The sequence below is a fragment of the Parambassis ranga genome, chromosome 3, assembly GCF_900634625.1.
Source record: "Parambassis ranga chromosome 3, fParRan2.1, whole genome shotgun sequence".
Taxonomy (NCBI): domain Eukaryota; kingdom Metazoa; phylum Chordata; class Actinopteri; family Ambassidae; genus Parambassis; species Parambassis ranga.
The window spans coordinates 13418532-13430592 of record NC_041024.1 but is presented as its reverse complement, the minus strand read 5'-3'; the positions used below and the strand labels follow the sequence as shown (position 1 = coordinate 13430592).

Here is a 12061-nt window from a genome sequence, read left to right as displayed (position 1 = left end):
CATGTTTACATGCAACAACTGATAAAGAGAAAATATGTTATTTTTTCCATTTAACGGTTTGATTTGTTTCATTTCTGTTTTCCACTGACCTCCACATAGCAGTGATATAAATCTGCAGATTTTATTCAGCACAGAGTGATGGCTGCGGCATGCTGAATATGACTGTTTATTGTTTATTGAGCTCATGCTTAAAGGAGTTATGGCTGCATTGCCTGTGAGCGTGCACACACACACATGTATGAGTGAGTAATGATTTACAGTAAGAATGATTTACATTGGGCTTATACTGTGCCTGGAGGGGCCTGTTCAAAAGCAACGTATGAGCCTTTCATTCAAAAATAGGCATCTACAAACACACAGGCTCCTTACCAATGCCCTGGTTATGTAATAGGTTTTTTTCACCTCCTGCAGAGTTAATGTCCTTAAGGGAAATCCTCAAACTTTGATACTCTGCTTGTGTATAGCTGGCGGGATTATATTTCAGCCTTCTGGGCAAATGGTAAAATCCACTAAACGTAGTGGGGAAAAATCCTTGAAAAGAACACAAACCATGAACTCCTTGAATCCTGCAGCAGCCCTCACTGTGCCTGCTGCTTTATAAAGGCTGCAAAATACAACCTACAAACAGCTACATGAGCTCAGTGTTTCTGTTAAGTACCTGCAATAAAATGCTAAACAAATCATTTCACAAATAACCTCAAGTGACAATAGGAAACTGCTGGCTCCTCTTTGCTCAGTACAGTGCAATCATGTATATATATTCTATTTCACTGTGTAACATTTTTATTATTATTAAAACATGTCAGACTAAGAATTGATCGCATGAACATCACTGCATGTCTGCACAGAGTTTGGTGCTGATGGCTGAGATTTTTTTTTAGGCCAGTAGGATCCTTTGTACCATGAGTGTCTGTGAATGTGGTCCATTATAATAGTTGTTGATCTTTTTCAGTCTGGTTCAAAGTGAAGGACCAAGTGAGCGGCGTTGCCAGTGTGGTGCCGCCGGGATGGCTAAAGTCATTTATTATCTTCTGCATTAGATTATCCTCTCATTTTCCTCAGCCTCTGAAAAATAATTTCCAGCCCTCATTATTGTGTTGTCCCCTGTAGCTACTTTGCTACTGAAAGATGACTTGTAATGTGGGCTTCTTGCAGCGCTAATTAATTAAATGGCGATTTGTGGTGACGTCCCTTTTAACGTTTAATTGTTCCTGATAAGCTCGTCAGTAGGAAGCCTGAATGAAAACTGATGGCTGCATGTTGTTCCGCATACTCTCTCTCTTGCTCTCTCTCTCTGTGTGTGAGTGTGTGTATTTGTCAGTATCACACTGATTGAAATCTTCATTGCTTTTGTGCTCAGAATGGAGGAAAAAATGATTTCGCTCCTGTTTAATTTGAAGATAAGTTTTCAGCATCTGCCTCCACACAAAGCAGAGATGTTACTAATGTTGTGACTGTGTGTGTCCCACACTTTGCTGCATGCATGTCATGGCTGTGTGCATGTGTATGACCTTCTTTTCTATGCATGAAGGTTAAGACCAGCAGGCTGAGATCATCATGCGTCCATCATTGTGCTGCTTGGATTTTATTGAAGTGGTGACAGTAGATCTTTGACCTCCGGGCCGAGCTCTGCAGGATAATCGCTGCAGTGGTGATGAGCTCAGGTGAAGGAGAGGCCTCTGTCACCTTGTGTGTATGAACAGATTAGGGAAACACCATTATGTTATACTGAAGGTGCACTAATGTTTCCCCATTTTTTTAATCTTTTAACAGTGTGAACATATTTCTTTCAGATGTCCTGATATAAAGCTAAAACAGAAGCAGAGGATAGTGGGCACCCTTATTAACAGCAGCAAGAGGCACTGTAAATGTAAATGTAATCCTGTAAAATGTCAGTGTAGAGATTTCTTATTGCAGCAAAATCTGTGATGTGCATGTGATGACACCTCAAGATGTATTAGCTTGCTGTAGTGATCCGTCCTCCTGTGATGTAGGGAAATCAGCAAAAAGGTGGAGACAGGCTGGCAGTCGTGTTTCTTTTTGCTTTAGTTTCACCTTTGTTAGAATGATGCAGGTTGAACAAAATGATCAACAGGATGTACGATCTACAGTATCACACCGAGCAAAGTACAGTCTCAGATGATATGCACAGGCCACAGTGCACTTTCAAAGGACAATGTCACTGGCTGGGTTATTTGGTGGAGACCTGACCGAGATGAGTGTTGGAGAGAAGCCGGCAGCGGATGCCCTTTAGGAGTAAAACCACACAAACTATCTGTCGCTCATCTCATTTGCAGAGCACATTTCATTTTTTTCATTGTCACACATGACCTTTTAAACCCCATCACTTTAATAATAATGGGGACAAACTGTACACGTTGCTGCATTTCATTTGAATACTGTAAACTGGTTTACACACTTGCACAGAGCAAATAAAATCCCCCTGAAAACACACGTCCTAAATCATCATCAGCTCTAACAGGAAATAGTTTAACACATCTACAACAATTTTAATTTAAAATTAAACCCTGTTTAGGTTTTTAAGACAATTTTACATGTGCTTTTACATGTGTGTGATGTTACAGATCTATTTGCACAGCTGTAAAAATGCAAAATAACAAATAAGATTTATTCCAATACACTCACACAATACAGAGGTGCAGTCGTTTGTGTATGCTGTTCATAAAATTATGTTATGAAAACATGTTGCATTACAAAATAAACATTATTTTTGTTTTCAGATTCATTATCATAACTCCATTTCATTCCACTCACACCTCTTCAGACACCTTGTTGAAATGAGTGTCTCCCACCCTCTGAAACAAAGTGAGATGCTATGTTTAGACAGAAGGGACATTATATCACACAAATAGAAAGATACCTCCACAATGCCCACTTTAATAATACAAGAAGTGTCACACTTATGGAGCTAAACTGGATGATACAATCTTTACAGCAACCATTTTTTTTAAAATCCCAAATGCACTTGGATATCCCAAAGGCCCATTATTTATGAATGAGACTTCCGCTGCATGTCCTGTTTTCAGTTAGTCACATATTTCTTACTAAAGTGAGAATTACCTTTTCATGAGCAGCATATGTGCTCTGTGTGATGTGGACTGGAAGAAAATGCAAAGCCTATTCAAACACAGCATTAAATCACAATATTTCAAAACTCACTTTACATCACTTCACCCTTCACCGCTCTAATAATTATATAACATGATGACACAGATTCAGTCACCATAAATAATCTGGCAGCAAAGATGCATACGTGAGTAAATCCAGTAGAACAGAAGATCATATAGTTCATACACACAATCTGGGGATTCTCTCCTGATGTGAACACTTCAACATGGACCAGCCTGTGTTTATTCATCCTCTTTTTCTGCTGTTCAGTTGATACACAAAGTCCAAGCAGTCAGCGAACCAGTAAACCCCGTTTTCTCAAAACAAGTCAATCAGTAGGGTTTATTAGTCTGTAATTAACCATGTGTGTGTGTATGTGTGTGTGTGTCTATATATATTTCTTATCTATTCTCTAATATAAGTCCCTGGTCAACATGTAAAATCCTCAAACTTCAGTCTTTATAGATGATTCTAAACATAAAGGGTGAAAATGAAAAAAATCCCAAATAATGAGAGACAAATGTGTTTATACTGCCCTCTAGTAAAACTATTTACTCGCACTCCTTTAAGGGAGACCCCGCCCACTCAGCCGCACGCATGCGCAGCCTTGTTCTGTGTCACGTGTGAAGGTGGTTCCGTTTCCTGGCAGAAGTAGCAGGCTGGTGAGTTTCTGTTCAGTGGAGGTTCTCCTCCTTTTGTGTTTTATCGCTGCAGATGCACTCATGTTGCTCTAAGGTAATTTTAGACATGAACTTGATGTTAAATTAAATTCCGTCAGTTGTAGAAGGTGTCTTAGCTGTTAGCACTGCGCCGCAGGGGGTGTCCCGTCCTGCTCCAGCTGAAGATAAACTTTAGATGGTTTCCACACCAGCAGCTGTCATATAAACATCTTTTCATTGTCTTTACAGCTCAGAGCCCGTTCCTACATTAAGCTTTTTGCCCTAACGTAGCTATTAAGCGTTAATATTGACTTTCACACTTATTTTGTGGCGTACACACAACTTTCACTTGATGATCCTGATGATGCTACATCAACAGTCATATATTGATGCGAGGGTCAGTGCTTCTCATCACATCAGTATTAATGAAAAACTTTATTTTTGTCATGGTAGAAGAAGAATTACCGAGGAGAATATTGATTTTTTTAATTAATTAAACATTGATTTTTGAGAGCGGGGTAAAGACAGTAGGTTTTGTTTTCAGTTTTTATAACTTTAAGACAAGCATATGTTGTATTCAATGCACGTATGGTTGTCATCTGCTGTTTTTTTATACAAAAAATAAAGTTCTACCTTTATTTTATTTATGCAAAAGACATTTAGCAGACTTATTTTTTGGTGAATTAGAAATATAAATAATTTATTTTTAATAATGTCCCAGTTTGTTCTCAGTTGGTTTATAATCTCACATATATATGGATCAAGATTTAATAAATATCAGTGTAGTTTCTCACAAATGTTTATCCCTTCATGTCTTTGGTAAAAAGGGTTTTTTTCATAGTTTACATCAACAACAGCTGAACAGCTCTCAGTCACTGCACAGAGCAGCTGACTCTTATACAGCAGCGCTGCTTATCAGTGTGATTTATGGCACATAATTGATGAATGTGCTGTCATTAGCTGTATACCCCATATTGTCATTCATCACTGAGTCAGTGCAGACTAATCAACAAATTACCCAGAAATATCTCCTCCTTCTCAGCCCTGTCATCTAAATCATCTGCAGTTTAGCAGAGGATTAGCTTTGTGTTAATTTGATTTTGACTCTAAATAATATTTATGTCAGAATTACAAATTGCTCAGTAATTGCATGAATTGTTAAGAATTAATCTAGCTAACCATGATGGTTTTTTATATAGCCGAGTAAAAATTACTATAACAGCTCGGGCTGAATTGTATGCATGATATCTGCAGATTTAAGTTTATGTAAGGGAGAAATTCTACTGCTTCTTAATGAAGTAAAGTAATAAATTCAAAGCTTGTTTTATTGTTTAAAACACACAGAAATGTCAAAGAAATACAGTTCTCACAGCAGCAAAATCCTCAAGATTGTCATGTAGTTATAAATGTTTCTATAATGTTCCAATGTTCCAGTGAATTTCTTATTTGAACCTTATTACAGCAGACTGTGTGTTGTTATTGTGATGCTATTGGATAAATCATCAGCTTGGTAAAATAATCACTAGCATTCACATCTGCGCTGTAGCCTGAGGGCACCATAATACTAAGAGTGAACATTACAACCTCACTCATGCATGCAGATTAAAATGGAGAGTTACATAGCTGAACATCAGTAAGTCACAGTGAACTTTACACTCTGCTGCTTTCCCCTGCTCTGACAAATGAATTTACCTTTGCTGTGTGAATGTGCATTCCAAAATATGAACTGTTTGATGGATTGCATCAAAACACAGTGGTGTATGTTGGATTTTTAATCAGAACAACTTCCTGTGTTGGTATTCCACAGCAGGTGTGGAGGATGAGTTCAGGCAATGGCGCCAGGAGGAAAGTCAGCAAGCAGCAGCAGCAGCAGCATATCGGCAACATGGAGCCTCCTGACCATGAAACACTGTCTGAGATAAAAGGTATTTTTAGCAAAGTAAGGGCCTATGTGAAGCCATCCAGGGGGGAGTGGTGCATCCCCGACCCAAATGTGGCTCTCAGACATCCAGCGGAGGTGAACAGCCGTCTGCAGGTGCTGAAGGAGTCTCTGAATGCTGTGAAGAACCAGCTCAGTGACAAGAATGTGCAAGTGTGGCACCAGCACACCAACTCCACCAATCGGGCAGGGAAAGTGATTTCTGCTGTACGTTCTGCTGCCAATGCAGAAATCTGTACTCAGGCCTGGTGCAAGTTCTACGAGATTCTGGGAACCTTTAACCTTCTTCCAGATGAGGCCCTTCAAAATGGAGAGCTGAACACGGTCCACCTGTGTGAAGCTCCGGGCGCCTTTATAACTGCACTTAACCACTACATAAAAACCAACGAGTCCACGCGATACTGTGATTGGGGCTGGGCTGCCAACACTCTTAACCCGTATCATGAGGCCAATGGGGGGAGCACGACTATCGCTGATGATCGGTTAATCGCCAATACTTTACCTTGGTGGTTCTTTGGCTCAGACAACACGGGAAACATCATGATCCAGCAACACTTGCTAGATCTGCAGGCGTTTGTGTCTAACATGCGTCGAGTGGATTTGGTGACAGCAGATGGAAGTTTTGACTGCCAGGAGAACCCAGATGAGCAGGAGGCGCTGGTGGCATCACTGCATTACTGTGAAGTAACAGCTGCACTGCTGCTCCTGAGTCCTGGGGGTTCCTTTGTACTCAAAATGTTCACCCTGTATGAACACTCATCTGTTTGCTTACTCTACCTGCTGAACTGCTGTTTCCAGTCGGTCAGCGTGTTCAAGCCTGCCACCAGCAAAGCAGGAAACTCTGAGGTTTATGTTGTTTGTCTGAACTATGACAACAAGGAGGCTGTGAGGCCTCTGCTCTCAAAACTGATTCGTAATTATGGACCACACCTGGCTGACAGAGAGGCACTTTTTCTAAATTCTGTTATACCAGAGTCGTTTCTGAAACAGCATGAAGAAGTGTGCTCCTATTTTCACACGCTGCAAGTGGAGACGATTACAGAGAACCTGCAACTGTTTGAAGGAATGAGCACAGAACAGAGGCAGCGGCTCGACCACGTCAGGGACTGTGTGGCTCAGGAATACCTGCAGCGCTTCCAGGTAAGATCCCTTCACAACATGATAAGCGAGACCCATGTGATGCCAGTGATAGATGCATTGTGTTCATTTATTCACCGATCCCTGAGGATGAATCTAAATGGTAGGGACTTCCTTTTATGCCAGGTGACATTTATGGTTTTCAGTGAAATGTCTTAAGAACAGCTGGATAGATTGACTTGATATTTATACGGGCATTTATGTTGCCCTCAGGATGAACTGTAATCTCTTTGGTGATCCCATAACATTCACTTGGTGGCATTATCTGGTAAAAGTACCATCAGCCTTAGCTGTACCTGTGCTAATTAGCAAATGTTAGCATGACAAAGTGCTAATCTAAGATGGTGAACATGGTGTGTGGGTTTGTATTTTACCAATGTCAATCATTGATCTTATTGTTGCTGACACACACACATTTGATGATGTGTTTCTGGGTGCAGGTGAACTTTCTTCCACGGAGTCGATGGATCTCCCGTAACACGGTGACACCCGCCTGCTGCAGAGTGTCAGCTGGCCGACCTCTGGGACAGAAGAAGCAAACAGGCTCCTTCAATGAGCGGAGGGAATTGCAGACCCTGACCTGGAGGGAGCGTATCCATAGGGGTTGCCATGCCACCTGTATACAGAGACACTCCACTGAGGATAGAGGGACAGGCTGTATGCTGGAAGGACCCCTGTCCAACTGCCAATACCAATCCTGGTATGTTATTGTTGGGGCTGCACTCCCATCAGTAAAAAACTCTCCTTTTTGTGAAGCAGGACTCCTAAACCACTTGAATGAAGCCATGATGGACCCGGCTGTCAACTGGTTTGATGTTCCTCCATGTGACTCTTGTCATGTGGCTTGTTCAACGTCCTTGTTGAGCGAGGTTGCAAGTCTCTGTGCCTTTAAATCGAACGGCAATAAGAAGAAAAAGTGTTTGGTGTTTGGCAGTCCTTCAGTCTGGGGTGACTTTGGGAGCCCAACTGGGGATTTAATCTTAATGTTTTCTGCAGAGGCTTCATTTTCCCAAAGAGGCTGCATCTCACTGCATGATGGGGAGCCGCTGTACCAGCAGCATCTCTTAGGTTGTGTCATATATTCTCTGCAGACCCTGAGCTCAGGGGATGCCCTACTTCTGCCTCTTTTTTCTGCTCTCACCCGTGTCACCGCAGCTGTTGTGCACTGCCTGAACGCATGTTTTCGCTCAGTCTCATTCAAGTGTCCACCCCCTGCTGGCATAGGTGGGGCAGTGCTCATGTGCGTCGGCTTCTGCCCTGATGCTGCTGCACAATTACTCCCTACTCTCACTGAAGTCCACACCTGCATGACTGAGTTGTTAGGGGTTAAGGAGCCGTCTGGAGGTGAGAAACAGGTGCTGCAGTTTGTTCCCATGGAGGGGCTACTCACTGGAGGACTGACTGAGTTTTTGTGGACGATGAACACTGAAATCATCCAGCGTAGGCTGCATTTACTCATGCAGTCATAGTGCAGTGTAGCTGTCATTTCAGAGGCTGTCTCATTATGTTACAGTCTGTTTTAATGTTGACTGATCTGCTGTTAGTCACTGAATCAGCTTTGCATGCTGACATCAAGAGTACTCTGGGTACCCTCCTATACAGCTCTCGGACAGTGGTTGGATGAACGCAGCCGAAAATAACATTTATTTCATACAAGCTTCTTGGTTTCCAGCTCGCTTCATTACCCACAACTTAAAGCTTACATCTTTAAAAACACAAAGTCATACTCACGACACACTGCCTTCGGTGCTGTGATACAGTAGACTGAATAGACAGCTACAAAAACATTGTAGTTATTGATTAACTTACAGCAGTGTGCTCGCCTGTTTTGTGACTGACAACCTACAGGTGAGAACACAAACATGCAGTGCATAAAAAAGCATATTGCTTTCAGTATTTGACCAGCAGAGCTCATCAGTGGCTAAATCACAGAGGACTTTAAGGTCAGTGGTCCGGCGCCGAGCAGCAAGCCTCCTGTCAGTCACAGATGTTTTGAGATGAACCTGTGACACCACAGAGAGCCCACAGTTTACTCTGAAGTGCTGTTTCACAGTAACACTGATTTATCCCAGGATGTTGATCATCTTTTCATCGTTTAACCATCATGCAGCTTCCAGCTGAATTACTGTTCAGTTACCATAACTTCTTTCCTCTATGTCCATTGGAATCACTGGACAGTCTGATCTGCACAGAAAAAAACAGTGATGCTGTGTATTTATATGGAAGTTTTTATTTTTTTTTAATTCTTTTAATGAAGCTTTAATTAACTCTGGAGATTATTTTCTTAACAAGAATAACAATAAAATCTGCCCTGAGAAATGACTGTCTGAGTCTAAGTTTTCCATTTCTGCTGTCATTATATTGTCAAGTATTGGGGTGGATAAATAGGATGTTAAATTGTTAAAGCTGTATTGGTTCTAAACAACACTGTGGTGGAGTGTTTAAAGGTCTGGTGGTTATTGATGCATGTCAGTCCATGTCTACAGACAGCTCATACAACACTTTCCATTTCAACAATCTTGAGGGTAACTGGGAAATCTGCAGCACAGCTTTACCCGAGCAGACGGTCCTGCAATATATAAGTTCACTTCAGAGGCCACAGACAAAAACAGGAAACAAAACTAGCATCAATAAAAGATAATAAAAATTTCACTCTTCAAGCTTCCCTTGAAACACTGACACTGAAAGCTTATTTTTTAGTTAAACTATCCTAGCAGAACTACAAATATGTATCATATATATAATTGTGTAATCAAAATAAAGAACAGTTGAAATTTAAAACAAGGTGCATTTGATGTGTAAAAAGATTGCTATGTATTGTCACTTTTTTAGTTACATTTATTCCATCAGTGCTCTATAGGATTGAAGGCAGGATGGTGTAAATTCTGTATGTATTATAAACTTCAGGTCAATAAAAGCTGAACCTCTGATCTCATGCAGGTCAGTGTTAGGGGTCAAACCATTTAAAAAAAAACTGTTTCCAGACAAAACTTTTATTACTTTAACACCTGTGGAGTTGGATGTTGTGGATTACGGTTATAAACTGAATCACAGTTGAAGTCATTTTCATGCTGTCTGACTCCAGCAGTGACACCAGACAAACTATTCAAATCTGTTTTAAATAGAAGGTTAGGAGATTTCCTCACCTCTTCTAGGCTGCTCTGAGTCGTTGTTTACAGTGTGTCTGTGTGTGTGTGGCTTTGAAATTCAGACCTAGGAGTTTGATTAAAAAGTCTGTGAGAGTATCTGAGAGAGGGAGGCTGGCTTTATTGTGCAGGAATATAATCCTTCCTCGGTGTAATATTCTTCTCTCCGTTGTTGGTGTGTGTGTGTTTGAAGCAGTGATGCTGACTAATCTGTGTGGATAAAGCAATGAAATGATGAACTTGTGAACTCAGTTTGAATATATTAATAGTTCCATTATAAACACTTATGAATTACAGTGTGTCATTTGACCTCGCTGTATACATATGTTTTATATATTAATATGGTGCAATTAAAAAAAAACAAATATTAAACTCATCTACAGCAGCATCCCTGAGTGTTTGACCTCTTTTCTCGAGGTGTTTTTAATTTATGGCTGAGGAGGGACTCTCCGCTTCCTCTGTCTGCAGAGTTAAGATGTTGATGACAGATCAGCTGAAGTGAAACTCTCATTATGCAATAAAAACAAGCAGCAGGGACAAACTCCTGGATAGGGCTGCGTTTCTCTCGGGAGGAGGACGCGTTCATCAGAGGAAATCAGCTCACTCAGACAGTTGTCTCTCTGATCTCAGTTTTAGACAGGCTGTCTGCCTTGTTAGTCTCGCTTTGTGACTACAATCACTAATCTGTGACAGAAATAAAATGGGCTGCAGTAAGGAAAGTATTACCATCCATTAACAACAACAGCAAAACAGAAATGACAAACTCTTAGTTTGATTCTGCACACTGTTTTCTTAATCCTGTCTGGGTCATAAGCCTAATTACATTTAAATTTCTTTGCAGTTCGTTGACTTTTACTTGCAGGTCTCAAATAAAGGGAAGGTTTCAGACTTTTAGTCTGAGCCTAGCCAGTTAAAACAGGCTGATTTTGTGACTTTTTAGAAATTTAGAATTAGAGGGTAGTAGTAGTCTCATCAAACTGACAAAGCAAAGGAACATGCTGTACATTCCATAAATTAAGAGAAATTTAAAACCAAACATGCTGTTTGTTCTTCAGGTCAGGAGTTTTGTCATTTCATGACTCCAGTGAGTATGTTAGCTGTCATGTTTTCTGGTCAGCTGATGACACCATCGCTGTTGAAGCAGATGCTTCACCAGATGCAGCAGAACAGGAGACACTTTAAAGAACCAGTTCATTCAGTGTTTTCATGTCTAAAAGTTAGTTGGAGTGATGTCGGAATGTGTGGTGTGAGTATGTGGGCTAAATGTGGAGGATGATTCTGTGGAGGTGGAGCAGTTTTATCTCTGTTGTGATGAGGAGGAGAGTAGAAGTGAACACAGCACTGAGCAATCACAGGGAACATCTGCTCTCTGTCACAGCGACACTGCAGCAAAGCAAACGAGGCGCTCTCTCTCCTCCTGCAGCTGTTGTCTGACAACAAACCGTCTCTGTCCCTCTCATACACAAAAGATGGATCATCTGAAAACAGATCAATCTCTAAATTAGAAAAAGTGAAATGAGGCATATCACATCTGGCATGTAGACACAAATAATGATTTTACAGTGTAAACACTGACACGGACAAATATGAGAAGAAAAAAACACATTTTAATGTGTGTTAAAGCCTCAGCGAGCAGCTTGTGGAGTTTCTGTCATTTTCATATTTACTACCCAAAGCTTCCGAGCCTGCTGAACAGTCACTGATAGCAACGGCTCAGCTATTTTCTGCAGTATTAAAAGAAAATGTTGAAGTGAAGAGACCGTACAAAAACACAGATAAGAGAAACTGTGAAGATGTAATCTACCCAAACTGTGATGGGCTGACTTTACATAACTGAGAGATAAAACCATTCCATCCGGTGAAGTGAAGCCACAGATACGGTCTGAGCGGCTACATGCCATACTGTACTCTTACATTAATCCATGGGACAATTTGACAACGAGTTAATAGAATTAATTAATCCTACTACTCGTTCATGTTTAAAGCTGCAGTTCTATGCGAGGTTGGAAGTCTGCAGGGGAAAATTAAAACCTCAGCAGAGGAGAAAAGAG

General features: G+C 40.9%; 1 protein-coding gene across 4 annotated transcripts; it reads left to right on the top strand.

Annotated features, from left to right (window-relative positions):
- The first annotated feature begins 3744 nt into the window (after positions 1–3744).
- Positions 3745–9471, top strand: cmtr2 (cap methyltransferase 2). Of its 4 annotated transcripts, none has more exons than XM_028402778.1 (3): positions 3745–3791; positions 5596–6867; positions 7305–9471. In XM_028402778.1, exons 2-3 carry the CDS (start codon positions 5608–5610, stop codon positions 8331–8333), a joined length of 2289 nt encoding a protein of 762 aa, XP_028258579.1. In that variant the 5' UTR covers positions 3745–3791; positions 5596–5607; the 3' UTR covers positions 8334–9471. The 4 variants fall into 4 exon arrangements, with proteins under 4 accessions (XP_028258579.1, XP_028258581.1, XP_028258577.1 ...); XM_028402780.1 differs by having other exon boundaries at positions 3779–3791; positions 5599–6867; XM_028402776.1 differs by having other exon boundaries at positions 3787–3864.
- Positions 9472–12061: the final 2590 nt, after the last annotated feature.